The following is a 20242-nucleotide window of genomic DNA, read 5'->3' as shown; positions in this document are numbered from 1 at the left end:
AGAACTGAACCTTGGTGCTAGCTTAGGCATTATCACTGCTGTCTGTATAACCGCTAGTGCATGCAGTAAGGTAGCATTCTTCCACAGCACTATGAAGAAGACATCAGAAACCAAAGTAGCTACACAATTGTTCCCGTCCATGGTATTTTCGATTCTGAATAGAGGATAAGGAAGAAACCAAGAAATGCTACCCAAAGGCCTCTAATTAACTAAGAATGAATAATCTGAGCAGATGCAGACTGTAAGTGAAAACACTACCATAAAGTTCCCGAGAAACATTATGACTGAGTGGGTGCTTGTGTGCAACAGTAGCTATACAAATAAATGCAGAAACTAACAAGCAGTCACAGTTCCCAGAATGCCAACCTCAGTCCCAATACTACTGTCACATAGACAAAGTCAGGGGAACGCCATCTTCCTGGAACTTATGTAACAAATGGAGCAATGCTCTCCACTCCTCTTCTGAGAGGATCAATTTCCACAAAGCCTCTGGTTTTTCAAACTATCTTGACTGGAGGCAGACCATTAATTTATGACCTTTCCCTTCAAGAATTCTACTGCAGTATGCCTGCTATGAGGCTTCACAGATGCCCGTACCCAAACAAAAGGCAAGGCGTTTTATGCAAGTGAGCAAGTAAACGATCTTCTAAAGCAAACATTTTAAAACACAACTCCAAACTTGAAAAACCACAAAACTGAGAAGGAAAACAAACCAAAACAACAAAAAAAGCATGCATGGCACCCCCCCGTTATATTCGAGAAGAGCAGAGATTACACTAGAAACTACCCCCAACTCCTGGCAGACTGCACCCTTGTTTGACATTAAGGAAATAAACAGCCACTGATGGCATTTGTTGGCAAGACAAGGATTCTCATTTGTGGTGCAATTTAAGGGTTCCATTCTAACACAGGCCAATAGTTTTTTCATCCTTTAGATTTGCCATTGATCAGTTTCTAGATACTTGATCATCTATCCATACCTTTATTGAATTCTCAAACTAAGTATATCACTAGATCTGTAATATCCAGACTATAATAGCACCTCCAATGTGGGAGACAGAACCATGACAAATCCCTCAGCATAGCCACATGCCAACTCTTGAACTACGGCATATGTCACATTACAGACAACAGGCAGTAGAGGTTGCTACACAGCTTATTTTAACACTGGAAGATGAACCTAGATTAATTTAGTGAGCCAAAAGTAGTCACAAAAGCCCTTAAAAGTAGAAGAGATTGAGGTGCGGAAGGGGGACTTCAGTATCAAAATGAAAGGGTAAAGACTCAACTTGCCACTGCCGTCTTTTAAGATGGAAGATGAGGCTACAAGCCAAGGAATGTGTGTATCTACTAAATACTGGGAAAGGCAAGAAAACAGCTCCTACAGAGAGCATGTCCAAAAGGAAGTAGAGCCAGGCAGGGTGGTGCACAGTTTTAACTGCAGACTCTGGAGGCAAATGGCTCTCTCTGAGTTTGAAGCCAACCTGGTCCACATAGTGAGACCTTGTCAGAGAAGGAGGGAGGGAGAGTCTTAGAAGCAGGTAAAAGAAACAAGACATATAGACAGATGTATCAGCCTGCAAGAATTTCTGACATCCAAAGCTAAAAAGTTTTCAGTAATAAATAAAATAATGATAGCACTAGACAATAAGCCAAATAATAAAACAAATATGATGAACATGGATTTTTAGTAATGAATTTAATATGGTTACTGGTGAATATACAGAATATAGTGTAATGATTATAGTACCAAAGCAGTAGAGAAACCTGGCTGACACCACACCACATCACTCAAGTGATTAAGGTAAGTGTCACCAATGACAGAGCACTTGCCATCATGAACCTCTCTGAGAGGAGACTGGCACTTCACCTCTGTGGTATTTATCCCCCAGATGCTTGACCACCATCTAACGTAGAAACATGAAAAAACTCAACTTAAAATGAAGAAGATCCGACCCAGAAGCACCACGTAAAGCGAGTGCATAATGACATGTGTGCCAGCAGCAGCCATGTCAGAGGAGCAGCAGGCGTCAACTGAAGTGCAGGTGTCAGCCACCAGGAGGCGATCACTGACGGGTGAATCTCCAGAATGTCTTTTGCTTCTGCTGTGCCTTTACATGTTTGCTGCTGACATCTTGCTCTGCTCTCTAGTATGGTGTGAATAGGTGTAGGGAGATCCCCACTGCCTGTAATGTAGTGTGTTTATCTCAAGGAAACATCTTGTTCTATTAGGCATTTTTACCTGTGGATTATGATGAAGTTGATTTCTTCCTAAGATGTAATTGGTAATAATAGTTAGTTTAAATAGAGTTTTGATGATAAAAATACAAACAAGGAAGTGTCACACAGCCTGAACACATGAGTTTCTATTGAGGAGCTGTATAGACTGTGGCTTAGGTTAATGATTAAGAAAAACAATTGAGTCCCAGTAGCCCAGCTAGTTGAAATTCTTTTAATCTTAATGTTGGGAGATGTGTTCACAGGTTTCAAAGTGCATCATAGCTGAATCAAAGATTTGAAAATAACTTAAGGTTAGACTAAGATGTTTTTGTTAAATAGCTTTGAGGTGAAAAACCCAAGAAGACAATCAAAAGTTTTAGAAAGGCACATACCTGAGTGAGGAACTCGTTAAGGTCAGGGAACAAGAACAAAGCAGCCCAATTATCATTAGCTGACATGCCTTTCTTGCTAGGACTGGTTGTTGATCAAAGGTGACAATTAATTCCTTGTACCCATGTCTGCCCTCGATCTCCTGATATAAGAAACTATTGATGAGTGGGTGTGCGCCTCAAAGATTTTAAGTAGAGCTGACTGATTCTTTTTCATACATAAAAATTTAGATTTGTGACTCCTTTAAGATTCTTTAAAAGATTACCTTTCAAGATAAGTAATAAAGTGACTGGTCCTTTCTTTGTAACTGCAAAACGCAGCCTCCCAGTAAAAGAATATCTTGCTTACTTACACATTGTTAACCTATAACAAGTTGCTTGGGAATGAATGTACATGGGTTCTTAGAATAATTTGTTTTTCACCTGTAATACGTAAAATGTTTAATCATGTAAAGGATATGGAAAACATGCTGTTTTTCACTTGTATTTACTGTAATCATTCACTTGAAAAACAGAATGTAGCCACATTGTAATTTTTATATTGGCTGAAAGATTTTGCTGGGGTATATAGGCTGTAAGGGAAAGAATAAAGATAGAGTTAAAATGAGTTAGAAGGAAAACATCAAGAACAAGAGAGTTAGAAGGAATTAGATGGCAAACATCAAGAATGAGAGAAGGAAATCACCAGGAAAATAAAGAATAGAGAATGCAAAAGAAGAATAAAGAAAAGGTCTGAAGGAAACCGTCAAAAGAGTGTGTGAAGGTCTTTTCCCTTTACCCACTCAGATAGAAAAGTCACAGTAAGCGCAGACTCTGTGGATTCCCTTTGAGCCCTGCGCTGCTGGAGGCTGGTCCCCCAGGCAGCAATAGAAGTGGAGCAAAAATGACTAAAAGAAAAGTGGTTCCTCAGAGGGATGCGAGGACAGAAAAATGACATGAAAAACAGGCTTGTTGACTATTTATTACTTCTACAGTGCCAATCTAACCTTTCATTTGAATGAACTATTGCTATGAAAAAAAAACGAACAGCATGGGAGACTGGGTAAATGGGGACATCCTTTACTACCTTTCTATTTCCAATAAATCTAAAATTATTCCACATAAAAGTGCTTTTTTCAGAACATTTACTTGCTGATGAAAATTTCTGCTTGATTAAAAATATATAAGTAATGACCATGTTCCATCTACTATCAAAGTCTAAATATTTTACTAGAAGTCATAGGAGCTATATTAATTGATTTCAATAGTTAGAGAGTTATCAAGTAACAACATTTTTTAAAAGATTTTTAAAATTTATTTAATTTTATGTGCACTGGTGTTTTGTCTGTGTGTGGGCATCAGATCCCCTAGAACTGGGGTTACAGACAGTGTGAACTGCCATGCTGGGTGATGAGAATTGAACCTGGTCCTCTGGAAGAGCAGCCAGTGCTCTTAACCACTGAGTCATCTCTCCAGCCTCAACGTTTTGTGGGGTTTTTATTTGATTGATTTTTGGTCTTTTTGAGACAGGGTTTCTCTGTGTAGCCCTGGCTGCCCTGTGGAACTCACTCTGTAGAGCAGGCTGGCCTGGAACTCAGAGATCCTCCTGCCTCTGCCTCCCACTGCTAGGATTAAAGGCATGTGCCACCACCACCCAGTTGAAATACCTGACTTTAAACATAAGGAAACTATTTTCTATAAGATTTACTACAAGAAATAAAGACGATGGCAGCGCGAAACTTTAAAAACGCCACATGCTTATAATAAACAGCTAATCATCACAGCACCAAAAATGCAATCACAGTTTACATACTTAGTCACAAGAAAAGAGATCATGAAAACCATTGGTCAAATAATCCATTGAAACTCAGGCTAACAAACAACTGTCAGGTACAGAGTCCATCTTTGTGTCTTTTTACTATTATTGAAAAGTTGGTCATTGCATTGTTTATGCCTCACCAATAAATACAAAGCAAACTAACAGCCTTAAAGTTCACCCTGATAATTCCTTTACTGCTCTCCTAAAATGACTAACAAAAGCACACCTTACAGATCATTTTAGAACGCAATTACAAATTCGAGGAAGGAATTCTTGGATTTTCAGCCGACCTAAGGATGCAAACTACGCTTGTTGCTTTCCCATGCCCCACCTGCAGTGACGCACACCTGACCGAGGGACCAGCTGCAGCACACACGACACGATACCCGAGGTAAGGTTCATTAATCTACCCTTTTATCTTATCATCTCTATATCCCATATATCTATATCAGACCGCAGTAAGTTCAGTGAGGGCTCGACTGGGTAAACCCTAAAGCCATTTCTCTGGACCAAGGAAACCTGTCAACTTCCACTCAGTTTTTATAAAACCCTTAACTCATGCCAAGCAGTTAACCCACCAATGAGCATTTCACAGCATGCAGAAATGGTGGGAAGCACATTATCCACAACGTTTATGGCTGTCAGTAACAGGAGAGCCAGCTACCAGTCTAGACCTAAACAAGCTAGGCTTAAGTCTCCCACATAAAAGAAATCTGGCCCCAAGGCTGGCTCAGAGCCCAGGATGTCACTTCCTAGCTGCCATGCCCTCCTGTGTGTGTGTACCTCACCACAACTTGTTTTGTGGTTGGCCTTTCTGTTCCCCAACACCCGCAGCCGAGTCTTTTCATGTCCTATATACTGTTTTAACAGGCTTGGCTGGTCTACATTTAAGTTATGAATTCAGACTTGTCAGCGGGGCATGGTGGACACTGTAACCCAAGTTCCACAGGAACAGGGGTTTGAGGTGTGAGAATGTGCGGGACCTTTTGTTCTTGGCTGTCCTGGTCTGGAGTGGGGTCTTTGAGAAGGCAGGGAATGGAAAGAAAGCCTTGGGATGAGAAGGTTTCTGCATTTGCTGGGGGACTCTTGGAACTATTGCCAGGGACTTAAGGTAGTTCAGAATTTTCACCATGTCTTTTTTTTTTTTTTTTTTTTTCTTCGAGACAGGGTTTCTCTGTGAAGCTTTGTGCCTTTCCTGGATCTCGCTCTGTAGACCAGGCTGGCTTCAAACTCACAGAAATCCGCCTGGCTCTGCTTCCCGAGTGTTGGGATTAAAGGTGTGCGCCACCACCGCCCGGCTTCACCATGTCTTCTGGGGAACACATCTCTGGTGGATGATGATACAAGCTGTTAAGTCCCGCCAGCTCGTCTATTACATCTTCAGTTATCGTTTAAGTATTACCTTTAAAATGTTTAAAGTCACACTGGTTTGTTTTTTCCTGGAATGACTTCAAGTATTAGTTGAGTGTGCTTTGTCCTAAATGCTTGGTGCCACAGATGGTTTATTTTCTGTATTTTTAAAACGTATTTTCATACACATAATTCAAACCAAGTCTAATTACAAAATTCACTTTACTCTCATATAAACATTATAATCAGAGCCTGAATGATTTTAAACAAGAGTTTTATTAATTTTGTGCATCCCGAAAGCCACATGAGGTCAGGGATAGAATGTTTGGCTTGCAGTATCATGTTAGTATTTAAAAACTCAGACTTCTGAGCATTTCCAATTTCAGATCAATCTATGAAGGTGCTCAGGCTGATGCAGGTGTGAGAGCACCTGTAACAACCCTCTACTCCATCGCATCCCCTGGCGCCACTGTTTCCTAATTTTGGTTCTCTTTGCCTTCCTTGTAAAGCACTATGAAATTCCTTGTTACTATGCTTCCTGATTTTCTTTTTACTCTATGTTCTTCTTTAATTCAGTGGATTCTCACATTTGATCTTATTTTCCTGTCAACTATCATTCTTTGTATTACTCATTAATAGGGTTTTATTCAAATGCCTGCATCATAGTATTTGATTCATTTTATAGTGTTAGGGTTTTTTTCTGCTTCTGTTCTACATATCTACAACAAATATGACTGAAACTAATTTAAAATATCCCAATTGTAAAAAATTGCTAAAAACACTCTTCCAACTAAGAAAGTTGAGACATCCCTATTTGTAGATATTAATTCTATATGTAAGAGCCTCTAAAAATTCCACCAGAAAACAGAGCTCATAAACACTCTCAGCAGTGACAGGATATGATATCAACATATAAAAATCAATAGCGTTTGTAATGTACCAATGACAAACATACTAAAAAAGAAATAACCCCATTCACAATGAACTCAAAAAAAATTAAAACATCTTGGACTAAAGCTAACTAAGGAAATGAAAAAACAAACAAACAAACCTCTAAATCTAAAGTATAAAATACTGAAGAAAACACTAGCAGACTGAAAAGCCTCCCCATGTTCATGGATCAGAATAATTAATATTGTAAAAACAGCTGTCTTGCCGAAAGCAGTCTACAGATTAAATGTACTCTCCATCTACATTCCTGCACTATTTTTCATAGAAATAATGGGAGTGGGTCTTTAAATTAATATGGAAGATGAAATACTTGATACCCAAAGCAATCCTGAGCAAAAACAATGATACAGAGGGGAACCTCTGACTTTAAGCTATACTACTGAGCCATAGTAATAAAAGCAGCACGGCACTGGTACAGAGACAGACATGGACGTCAGTGGGATAGAACAGAGGACCCAGAGATGAGCCCACACAGCTACAGCCACTTAAGTTTGACAAATACACACTGGAGAACAGACAGCCTCTTCAACAAACGCTGCTGGGCAATCTGTACATCTACAAATAGAAGAATGAACCAAGATCTTTATCTTCACCTGCACAAACATGAGCTCCAAATGGAAAAACCTCAACGTCAGAGCCAGAACTCGGAAACTGTTAGAGGGAAAGCAGAGAAAACACTCAAAGGTACAGCACAGGTAAGCACTTTCTCAACAGGACTCCAGCCCCTCACAAAATAAGTGACACAATCATGAAATGAAAAAGTTCTCTGTCACAAGGACACAGTTGAGGGAGTGAAGAAATCCTCATGAGCTCTTCATCTTGTGGGGAGAATGTACAAAACACACAAAGGGCCTTATTAACAAAACGAGAAAGCAGATAATTCATTTTTTTAATGAGCTAAGAAGTTGAACACACAGTTCTGAAAAACAGAAATACAAATGGCTAACAAACATTTGAAAATGTGTTCAATATCCTTACCCATCAAATAAATGAAAACTAAAACTACTGTGGGGGTCCGTCTCACTCCAGCACGAATGTTTGTCACCAAGGAGACGGGACAACAGCGCTGGGGAGGGAGGATGGAGAGAGAGGGGGAACCTCAGTCAGCATCTGTGGGAATGCAGTCTGGGGCAGTCACTGGACAAGTCGGTGTGGAGGTTTCCACAAAACCTCAAAACAGGCCTTCCAAAGACCGAGGCCATGTCTACAGGACTCCATATCCCACCTAGAGCCTTGCACATCCATGTTCACTGCTGCTTTATTTACAAGAGCAAGGAGATGGAAACAGCCCTCAAGTGATGAATGGGCAGAGAAAGTGTGGTCATACATACCACAGAACTCTATGCAGCCACAAAGAAAACTGAAATTACGAAACAGCGTGAAAATGGATGGAGGAGGGAAATAATGCATTATGTGTGCTAACTTAGGGTCACAGAAGCAAAGTCAGCTTTTATTTTATGTATATGTGCATTTATGAAGAAGTAAGGAAACTACAGATTCTTTAAAAGAGCTAGTTGTGCAGCGGACCACATATGATGTAAAAGCAGGGGTAGAAACAGCAGGAGGGAGAAAGATTTAAGTGGGTGGGAGGAAGGAAGAGCGGGGAAGAGGAGGTGGGGAGGAAGGGTCAACCAACACTAATGAGGTCTGGAAAAGAGGAGGAGGACTTGTGATACTCCATAAGCTAATCTAAACATTTTCCTTTAAGTGTTTGAAATGAAAATGCCCTGTGTGGGTGGATAAATCAGCTCCCAGAAGCCACATGTTATTATAAACACAAATCCCAGTGCAAGGAATACTCTATGAGATCTTCAGTCGGGCAGTGAGGGCCCTAAAGCCCCAAACAATACAGGCAAATGCCATTCAACTGGTTCTTCTCCATATTCAGAGCAAGACCCGATTGCTGAAAAATGCCACATACATTGATCACAGGACACAGAGAAATGAAGCTGGAAATGGGCTAATGCGACCTCCCTGCTTGCTAGCTTCCCTAACACTGCAGGGTGCCACAGAGATTGCTAGGGGAGAATTGTCAACAGTCTTTGAGAGAGAGAGAGAGAGAGAGAGAGAGAGAGAGAGAGAGAGAGAGAGAGAGAGAGAGAGAGAGAGAGAGAGAGAGAGAGAGAGAGAGCGCACAACAATATCAACTGGCCAGGTAAGATGTGCCAACTAGTGCAATAGTGGAAAATCATTTATGGAGATTACCAACTGCTTTTCTGATTGGATGTGATGGCCAATTCACAGGAAGGAATGGGCATCTGATATGGTAAACTTGTCAAAAGCCCGTGGCTGGGAGGTCATAGGCTCTGGTGAGAAATCTACTGCTGTTGTATTACTAAATGGGTATGATGTGCCTTCAAAGTGTCTTCTAATTTAACTACATTCATGCAGCTGTCAGTGCTACTCAGAGAAGCTTCTTTTTCCAGGGAGCTATGGTGGATTGCAGGAACTCCTAATTGGTAATGTCTCTCAAATCTCCAGTTATAAATGAGACATCTATATTATCTCTCCAAGGCTCTGGAAATACAATGGAAGGAGCAGAAAAAATATAAGAGCAACAAGAAGGGACTGAGCAGTGTGGACCACGGCCTTCTGGAATGGCATGACTACTGTACTAACAGCAGCTACGACTGATTACCCGGGGAAGACTGGGCCTGTGGTGGAAAGGGCGAACCTTGTGGGACCTCAACCCCATGAGGATTTCTATGCACCTATAGTAGGTGGAGGAACGGGCTGTCCAGTGGTACAGGCACTGGAAAGGTAGCTACACTCTGTGAGCAAGCTCTCACCTGTGCTCCTATAGACAAGTTTTATATTCGGTCACATCAAAATAGAGACACCAAAGTACGAGGTGGCCAACTCAGAAAATGGAAAAGGATTAATGAGTGGGGTGAGACAAAATAAGGAAATGGAGTGAACCTGGTCAAAAAAAATATGTGCATGTATAAAAATGTCATAATGATATGCTAATAAAATATTTTCCAAAAGTGAAAGAAGCAGAAAGCATGTGGTCTTGCCTTCAAGAAAGAAGTCCATTGTCAAAAGCCTCAACTAGCCTGGTGGTGCACTGCAGTCCTAGCACCTACGAGGCTGAGGCGAGAGGACTCAAGTTCGAGGCCAGCCTGAGGTTGTCTCATAAAAACAAACCAAGAAAATCCAACAAAAAGATCAGACTCAAACTAACAACCAAGTAATACAGGACACGGCTCTGACAAGTGAGAAGAATAGAGAGGATGCTGGGATCAAGCCTGCCACTGTAGGAGAACCTCCGTGGGACTGGTCTAGAAGCAGGCAGGCTAAGGACAGAGTGGCTAATTTTGGACTCCTGACTGCCTGAGAATGCGTTTGTGTCACTTTAATTTGTGAATGAAGTTTTACAAGAAAGTAACCAATTTATTAGATTCATATCCTTCAATGTGGTAGTCCTAAGAAATGATCTACTTCCTTGATGGTAGTTTATTTTCTCCTCTAGAGTCAAAATAGTTTTAACACAGTGATTAAGATAAAATCACCATAACAAAGCCATTAAGATAAAAAGAAAATGGAAATATTTTTAGCTTCATGAGAAAAGCTGAGAATAATATACAGTTAAACTTACCTCATTTTAGTCTTAGAGCAGGCACATTATATACAAAAATGAGTTAATCACTTAAAATAATGTATGGATAACGTACCAAATCCAGGAACACTTTTGAGACTGGATTTGAGGCAAATTTTCTCCAATCTGAGGTAGCTGTATCTCATTAGACAATTCCACAGGAACATCCAGTCTACTCTTGTCCGATGGTTCATGATGATGACGCTCCTTTCTCCAGGTACAAACGCATCCCCTGTGATAACCACTTTTACACCAAACATGGTCTCCAACAACGCCTACCAAAATGAGAAATGCATACACAGAGCAACTTAGGATCTCCAGGTTAAGAAGCCAGAGGTGAGATTATTCTTAATCATGTTTATAAATTTATTAGATATTTATAATAGTCAAAAGAAATGAAAACAATATTTAAGAGTTAAGGATCTTTTTCATTCTTGCTAACCTTGTCATGATTATGCTATATTGCTTTTATAATACAAAAAAAAGATGACACTTAAAAACTAAATAAATGAAAAAAATTGTCTTTGGAAAAGCAAATCTGAATCCAAACTAAATGATTTAATTATTTTTTTAAATTACTGCAATTTTCCATAGATAAATTTTATCATGTTATATCCCATGATTTCTAACATATAAAACAAAGTTTTCCACATTCTTGCTTCTGTTATAAATGTGGGGAGGTGTTGATCAAGTATGAGAGAATGAAGTACCATATACATTCTTCCACGAATTTTAATTTCTGGAGGTTTCATAATAGAAAACCATGAACTACATTTCAAATCTTCAATTATATATTATTAAGTTAAAAGAAAGACAAAATAAGATTCTACTAGTACTTTTAAGGATATAAAGATTATTACATAATTTTTCTCAAAAGAATAATAAAAAATATACCACTATAGAACTGAAGAAACTAAACTTCATTTTTTTCTGTAAGATGATCTTTTGTTACTGAAAAAGAATACATAAAGACTAAAATAACTGTGTCTACTACAATCTTTCAGCCTACCACCTACGGCAAGTGTCTGGCACATGTGAATGCTCCAATGCTTGCTGAGTTTGTTAAACTAACATTTCTAAGGCCTATGGCTATAATCTAGACTAAATATTCAGAAGTGTATTACATCTAGAGTTCGTAAGAAGTGAGCTAGCACCTCCTCCTTTTCATTTTCCTTGTTTAGATTGTCCAGAATCTGCCTTCCAGCTCCTCTACCACAGTCTCCCAAGAAGCCAAGACAAAAGGGTGCATGACATTCCCAACTTGAGTCTCAATTTCAAGCTACTGTATGTAACATCCTACTTTAATTGATAACTAATCAAGAAAGGGTTGACGGAGAGGTTAAAAGCTAAGACGATCAAACCTCGCTAACACCCTAAAGTCATTCAACATGGACAGCAAAGAGCTCTGGGTATCTAAGGGAGCATGGAGCACAAACGTAACATACACACACACACACACATATTATTCATTAACATGTGGGTTTGTGTTTATTAACTTTTCGATGTTTTTTCTATTTGAAAATTAAAAGCTTTATGGGCTGGGCATGGTGGCACATGCCTTTAATCCCAGTACTTGTGAGGCACAGGTAAGTGGATCCCTGTTTCTGTGATACAATAATAGTAACAATCTACTTCTATTCCATAAGAAAGGAAAGAAGTTTTTCATTCAAGTGAAAAGTAGAAAAGACTAGGTGTGTAAACTTACAATTGAGGATATTTTAGGTTAAAGGGCTGTCACCTCCACAAGGTGGATACCCTTATCTGTCCTGTTCATCATTACATCAAGAACCTGGCTCCATTCTGCCTGTGTCCTCAGAACGTTAGTGAAGGGGAATTTAAAGATAATGGACTAATTTGTTTAGCAGAAGAAATTTGAAGACAAGAGACCATTTACTCTGTGGCATGGCTACTTTTTACTCTATTTACCCAGGTATATAGTTAAAAAGAGAAAAAGAGCTGGGCAGTGGTGGCACTCCCCTCAGAAGGTAGAGACAGGAGGATCTCTTTGAGTTTGAGGCCAGCCTGGTCTACAGAGATAGTTCCAGAACAGCCAGGACTGCACAGGGAAACCCCGTCTCTAAAAACAAAACAAACAAAAAGACAAAAAGAGAGTTTGTTGGGGGCGGGTGTGTGTGTGTGTGTGTGTGTGTGTGTGTGTGTGTGTGTGTGTGTGTGTGTGTAAACTTTACAGCAAAGAATAACCACGTGGCTCTGCGCTGGGACAACAGGAAATGTCCCTGAAGAGAAAGACTACCCAATAAGGGTTCCAATTTGTGAAGATGAAAACTTACTTGAAAAGAGAGATCCTGACTGGAAATGTAGCTGAAGGTGTTCCTAATGACAGAAAGCACCTGTCTGGGAAAGTGCTCCCCAGTGTCAGCCCACGGAAGCCGACAGCTGTGCTTCGAGGGGACCAGGCTATAGCTCACGCTAATAGAAGAATGTGACCACACTGCCAAGTTACTAGCTTTGCAGGCATGAGAGATCCAAGCTTGAAGAAGTCTGGAGTCCCCTTCCGAGAGCAGCTGAATGTGTGCAGGGGCAGACTCTCTGTAAGGAACTGCTGAGAGGACACGTCTAAGGCTCTGAAGGTGAAGCCTAAGTGTCTACAGAGACCCAGGATATTGAAGATGTCAGGGTCCTTTCTCCCTTAAGTGGTTTTTATCAGAGTATTTCATCACAGAATGAGAAAAGCACCTGGTACAGCAAGTGACTGGCAAGTGACTGAATCCCTAAAAGTTTCCACTTCCTTCTCTGTAAAAACGCTAACAATGGCGGCCCCGGAAACAAAGCCATCCTCCTTAAGCACTTTATGGGGTCACGTAAGTGGTCAACTGGTATTACTATTATCGCATCTAGATTCTTACACTGTTTCTCTTTTTAACAGAGCCTTCTAATTCTTTTTGTACTTGAGCTAAATACACAAGCACACCATGGTTACTTGTGTCCCAGGCCACTGGGAGCCTTCTCCTTGGGCCTGCAGAACAGACCACTTTAAGTGTGAGTGGAGAAAGGAGGTCAGAAGTGAGGAGGTTCATAAAACAGACACATCTGTACAGAAATCTTAGAACACAAGCAACTTTAAAAAGGGAAGAATAGCTTTTAGCAAGTGATGAATGAGTGAAAGTTTAAAAATCACTCACCATAGGACTCACTTTTAAATAAGGAAAGTATACCGTAAATGGTTTAACAGTCAATTATCAGGAAACTTTTAAGAAGTATCTGTCCTACCCCAAGCGCCATTTCAGTAACTACTGAGTCAACCTTCATCTGAAGGATCCACAGCAACTGCATGACACTTCCATCCTGTGGGCAGGCAGTCTGCCTGCTGCCTGATGGGAAATAAGCAGCTCAATGAAAGGGGGGGGGGGGGGGGAGAACAGTTCCCTTCTTGTTTTCTTTGTCAGGTACTAAACTCATCATCTCTCTATCAAAACAGACTGGTACACCTTGAAACCTGAGGAGAAAAGAGGAATAGCTGTTGCTAGGAGAAAGAAGGACCAGAAGAGTCCCCAAGGGGCCATCCAAGGGGAAGACAAGGGCACAGTACCCACTGATGCACAGTCCCAGAGGAGGGGGAACCTGGACTGGACACCAACAGTCATCAGCTCAAGGTCGGAAGGAGATGTGCTCAGAGCAGTTATAGTGCCATGATCCCCAAGACTCTACTGAACACTGGATGGACTTTTATCTTACTCCTGCTAGTAACTCCATCTGCAGATGGAAATCACCTTTCCTTGATGTTTATGTTCCTAATTTTTGTCATTACTGGAAAGAAGTGAATCAATCACATCGCTGTCAGAAGTTTAAAAAGATGTTTCTTATTCATATTTTTACTTAAAATTTTTTCATGCGGCCTGGAGAGATGGCTCAATGGTTAAGAGCACTGGCTGTTCTTCCAGAGGACCTGAGTTCAATTCCCAGCAACCACATGGTGGCTCACAGCCATCTGTAATGAGATCTAGTGCCCTCTTCTAGCCTGCAGGCAGAACACTGTATACATAATAAATAAATCTTTAAAAAAAAAAAAAAAAAAAATTTTTTTCATGCAATATAATTTGACATTCTTTCCTCTTCCCCATGTGTCACTGGGGGAATCTTCATATGTGTCACTGCTTTGTAAAACACAACATGGGAACGGAGAATAAAATTCACTGATGGAAACATTCTTCAGTCTTTAAAATTTACCCTATTTTTCTAGATAAAAAGTATACCTTATATAAACTATAAAAGAAAATTCATAAAGAATTTAGAAAGAAGCTCTTTAAAATTTACATATTTTTCTAGATAAAAATTATACCTTACATTATATAAAATATAAAAGAAAATTCATGAAGAATTTAGAAAGAAGCTCTTAATTTTCTACAAGTTTTTTTTTTTTTTAATAAGGGTTTGCTTTAAGGGTATGAATGTTTGTATTTCTATTTTTCCTATTTCCCACTTCTTTTTAAAGTCAGATATGACTACTATAGAACACCAGGGACTTCTGTCTCCCTGAAAACCAAATCTTTGGGGCTAAAAAAGTACAAGAGATGGGCCCCCCAATACAAGCACACAGACCCTTCCCTGTATGGAACTTACCACAGGAAGCGTGAGCCACGTAGCCACAAGGCGGCTGCTGATCCAGCGATACCATGACAGGCTTATAAACATCAAAGGAATAATGGGACCCAGCATAAAAATACTTCCAAAAAAGCTTCCCGCAAACAGGAAGAGTATAAAATAAATCCCCTTCCATGACACCATGATTCTGAAACATAAAACAAAAACAAAGATTATGTTTTATTACTATGCATTTAGCTGTTCCAATTCCATCAAAATTATACATACAATAATCTTTAATGAGGCTACTGAACAACTCTGAGGAAGGCTAGAGAAGACTGAAGTCCCTGCTCTACAAGCCTAACAAGTTGCCAGTATGCTAGAAACTGATCCTCTCAAAAGAGTACATAAATGTCTGCCCTCCAGAAACACATGCTCTCTGGTGTGTAAGACGCCTTTTTAAGACTCAGCTGGCATTTACATAGGAGGGATCTTTTTCTTTCCTGGGTTACTACTCCAAGATTGTTTTCTACCTAGAAGCCAAAATAAGGCAGGAAGATGTGCACAAGAGCTTCCAAGGGGAGCACACCTAAATGCAACAGTGTCTCAGCAGGGCACACTAAAGCTAGAGAAAGGAATCTGGAAGGGGTCACTCTTCACAGGCACCCGAAAATCCCATCTCTGGGCAACTGGTCTTAGACTGCCTCTTTACGACCTTGCTGGGTAAGTCAGCTGACTTTATCCAGACATCTGCCGGAGTATTACCTTAAGGGGACTTGAAACCAAAACCTAACATGGATATTTTAAAACAAATGCCTGGAAACATTTTCCACTGTTATCCACTCGGACAGTAGCCTCATCAAAAACTCCTGCATGCTTCTTCCTTACCAACTGCTGATTTGATGTGATTCTAAGGAAAAACATATAATTAAATGGCCTAGCTATCATCAGATGAAATCTTTCCACTGTATAGCAATGAATCTGAGCCGCATGGAGACTAAAAGGGCTTTCCTAATTCAACACAAAGCATCCAGTCCTGCCTAGATCACCTTCCGATGCTTCATGCCACCTCCCTCCTGCCATTCAGCTGAGAATTAGACCAACATCAACCTTTAATCGTGTACTTAAATAAAGACAAACTTATATAAAGAGATCTATCACATGACTGCAATGGGATTCTATAGCTCCAATCTAAGCTAAAATTCTTTAATATTTATTTATATGAAACAATAAACATAAAGCAATCCCTACTGTGTGCCAGCCATGGTCCCTACCATTACCATTACCCAGACCATTACCAAAAGGTCTCACAAATCTAGGAATGGAACCCAGGGCCTCTTGCATGCAAAGCACAAGCCCTCCCCTCCTCCTGGTGATCTCATTTCTAACTTGGGTGCTCCTCTCTGGCTGCATTTCAAAGCCTTTTTCTCTGTCTTCATTCAAGTCCTAATTTGGGGGTCAACTAGGTTACGAATAGCTGCATACTTATTCGGAATAGTTAAATATTGAAGAAAAAGGACAATGTCAAGAACTGACACAGATGTGCAGCAATCTGAACTAACACTCATTGCTGGTGGAAACTCAAAATTATTCAGAACTCTGGGAAACAGCTTGGCAGTTTTATAAAATACTACATTGATACTCACTATCTATACTAGTAAATCCACTGGCTGTCCAGTACAAATAAATATTATCTTCATACAAAAGGTTCTACACAATCCTTTATTGCACCATTTCTCATAATTGCATAAAACTAGAACTACCCTGTCAGTCAAGGGTGAGTAGATACTGAATTAGTACTCGTCAATGAAGATATACGCCTAAAGCAGGTCTCTTGAGTTATTCTCAAATGCACTGTGCTACAGGAAAGATGCCAGGCTCAAAAGACATTTCTTTTAGGGGACATTCTGGGCGAGGCCAACCCACAGGAGGGGAAACAGATCAGTGGTTGGCAAAGGTCAGGGCGAAGAGACTGAGCACTGAAGGAGAGCACCGGGAAGCCTGCTAGATGAGCAAACTGCTGTTTCCTGACTGCACAGTGCAGGATGGTGGAAACACATCCACTGGTTTCCTTCCCTTCCTCCTGTGGAGCTCAGCACTGAACCCAGACTTCGTGCATACCTAGTAGAGCTCTGCCACTGAGCAACATGCCCAGCTCGCCTGGGTACTGTAAACTGTGATCCTGCCTGTCATCTAGCCCTTGGGAGGCAGGGATCAGGAGTGTAAAGCTCCAGAGTGAATGTGAAGCCAGCCTGAGCTACATAGTGATACTCTGTTTCACAAATACAAACTCTTAAAATGACTGAAATAAAAGCTGTGTTCTCGTGAAATCCTATACTTCAAATTATTACAGTAACAATGATCTAAAATGTTTTTCTAAGCTTTTTTAATATGCCAGATATTGTTTCATGTACTTGGTTTGAAGAGACTTGAACAATCACAATAATCTCATGGCGTGGGCATTTTTATTACCCCTGTTCTAGACATCAGGATTCTGTGGCACAAAAAGGTTAATGTGCTCAAGGTTAAACAGCTACTAAATAGCAAAGCTGAGAACTGGCTCTGGGGATTTTGGTGTCCGTGTCTATACTGGATCTGCTGTGTTATACATTTTTCAAGACTATTATTTTTGTAATTAAACTCACATACTTTAAAAGAATTATACTATAAAGACATAATTGGAAACCAAATTTTAATACTTTTTTTTAAAATATTCTGAATTTTAGAGGTTCACAGGAGCTAAATGAGAAAGGCTCATTAAGCCTCTCTTCACTTAATATCCTTTAGTTCACACACACAAGCGATACGGGTTAACCTGGGATTCCGGTTATAGCAGTTATCATGAAACAATCGGTCAGGGGCTTCACTAAGGTACTGAAGAAGGCGTCTTCCTGGAGGAAGTGATGGAGGGAGCAGAGAGAATTCAGGCAGAAAAACAACATACAGGTTCTTAGAAATTAGAAACAGCAAGCTGTAGAGACTTAGAAACTGCTGACGTAGAAGAGAACAACAAGGTTCAGAATGTTGGTATGCAAGAACTCCTAAGAGCACTGGCCCTAGGGAGAAAGCTGCTCCCAAGTCAGGATGGGGAAAAACAGCACCCCATCTTGGCACACAGAGTGGAAAACAATCTAAGGCTTAGGCCTCATCTTTTGAGGTAAGTGTCAGAAGTGACACAAGCATGGACACCCTGGCTTTGTTAAGAGTCTTCTCTGGCTGGATGGTGGTGGCGCATGCCTTTAATCTCAGCACTTGGGAAGCAGAATTCGGGGGATGGATCTCTGTCAGTTTGAGGCCAGCCTGGACCACACAGAGCAAGTTCCAGGACAGGCTCCAAAGCTGCACAGAGAAACCCTGTCTCAAAACAAAACAAAACAAAAAACAAACAAAAAACAAAAAAAAAGAGCATTCTTTGGACTTTGCAATAGATAACTCGTAAGATATACTGGCAAAAATTACAGAACTGAGAAATGCCACTACCAAAGAGGTCTTCAAGGCAGGACAGGCACAAACCACACCATTTGACAACCAACTGATCATGAGCACACTTCCTTACCTGGGCACCTCAGCTGTAACATGAGGAGGCTTAGGGCAGATCCCCTCTAAGACCTCTGCTAGTCTGAATATAGGCTTCCTTTTCTTCATCAGATACTTTATACAGGGCTCATGGTATTTACCTACTTATCATCTAAAGGTTTGCCTTGCTTGCCAGCACAGATGTGTCATCCCAGCTACCACTCACAGAACCAGGGAGATCCAGGTTCAAGGCCTGCCTGGCTACAGTGAATGTACCAGCACCTGAGTGACTTTCACGGACCCTGCTCAGTGGCAGAACATTTGCAAGGTAGTGGGTCTAGTCCCCAGCACTGCAAATGAAGTCCACAGACTTCACATTGTATATACAACCCAAAAATCTATCACATGGAAGAAATCTGTAATCTTGCTCAAATTCAAAGTTGAATTTTAAATACTACAGTAAGTCTGCAAAAGCAACTCACGATATGAAAACATCATACTGAAACCATTACTTTGTATACTAACTTTAAAAAATGAAAAATAACAAAAGGCATTTTAGTAACAATGGCTCTAGCCAACTGGCTAGCACCCACTCAAAGGACCTTTACTCTAGTCTACGTCACATTCTCTTCTGGGTATGCACTATGCTACAGTGGATTTGTACATCTGAGGATTAAATAAAAGGACTTTCCTGTATCGCCTGACAATGCCATGTGTCCTAAAATAAACACTTAACATTTCCATCCAATCCAAACAAAAGCCTCAAATGTGTACTGATTGATTGATTGATTGTGTGTGTGTGTGTGTGTGTGTGTGTGTGTGTGTGTGTGTGTGTGTGTGTACAATTTCTACAAATATTATTAGGTGAATTTTTACAAGTCTGATGGGAAGACATGGCATAATAAACCCAAGATCACTCCACAGAGACTGACTAGAAATGCAGACAAACCCTCATGCCAGTCCCCTGTCCCTTCAGCTCCTCAAAGACTCCTCCTGACCAACCCAACAAGAACAAAGAGACCCCTGCTGCCTCGCAGGTCAGGCTTTTGAGGAGAAAAGAGCAGATTCTAGGGTAGAACAACACAGAGCTAGTGAAAATCAGGTTGTAAACTACATGATTACCATTTTCTAATGACAGTTGATTTGTATATACTTTTGTTTTTTGGGATATATGCAGTAAATCTTTCTCTCTATTCCTGTTACCTATATCCTTTTTGATAAGCAAGTTATCTTACTGTTTTGTTTTAAGGTGGTGAGGATCAAGTCTAGGGCCTCTCACATGCTACATAAGCACTCTACCACTGAACTACACTCCTGTTAATTTTGATTAAAATTCAATGTGTCAGAAAAGAAAGCACCTCCTGTAGATCCTTATCTTTATCCCTATAGGTCAGTGTACACCTCAACTCTCAGAGAAGTTTCTTATTGCAGTAGATGGTGACCGAGACAAGAGACACACAACTTAAGAGACAATGGAAGACTCTGCTCTACACTGCTGAACAAAACATCTTTCTGAGCCCCAAATGGAAGGCCCAAGTGAGTCGGGCACCAATTCTAGTTTGAACTTGGCTTCTTGACCACAGGATAATACAAGCGTTGCTGTCCTTTCCACACCTGGTTTCCAGATCAGATGACACTCATATTTTATCTGTCTCGGGCATCTCTTCTGACACACTCCTGTGAGGTGGAAGGCAGTCACCATGAACTAAGAAGCAGAACGAACACACATTCACTCCCATTGGACAGCCGACACCCGAAGGGTCCCACCAGAGGCCCTGACTGCTGAGTCTGTTTACCAGAACTCACCCAACACTTGCCCACTGCTTCCCCCAGAAGAGGATCTGATCAACTCTCTAGAAACTGGTTTTATGATCATTC

At 40.6% G+C, this 20242-nt stretch overlaps 1 protein-coding gene across 5 annotated transcripts in view; it reads right to left on the bottom strand.

The window, feature by feature from the left end:
• Positions 1–20242, bottom strand: part of Lclat1 (lysocardiolipin acyltransferase 1) — a 132600-nt gene that overhangs the window by 71145 nt on the left and 41213 nt on the right. For all 5 annotated transcript variants that reach the window (XM_042266774.2, XM_006990688.4, XM_006990689.3 and 2 more), the window contains exons 2-3: positions 14888–15056; positions 10383–10581 (exon numbers count right to left, since the gene is read on the bottom strand). In XM_042266774.2, coding sequence (XP_042122708.1) covers positions 10383–10581; positions 14888–15052 — 364 coding nt within the window. In that variant the 5' untranslated portion in view covers positions 15053–15056. The remainder of the gene's footprint in view (positions 1–10382; positions 10582–14887; positions 15057–20242) is intronic.

Source organism: Peromyscus maniculatus, chromosome 22 (genome assembly GCF_049852395.1).
Source record: "Peromyscus maniculatus bairdii isolate BWxNUB_F1_BW_parent chromosome 22, HU_Pman_BW_mat_3.1, whole genome shotgun sequence".
Lineage (NCBI taxonomy): Eukaryota > Metazoa > Chordata > Mammalia > Rodentia > Cricetidae > Peromyscus > Peromyscus maniculatus.
Note: the sequence above shows the minus strand (reverse complement) of the source record. Positions and strands in the feature narration are given on the sequence as shown.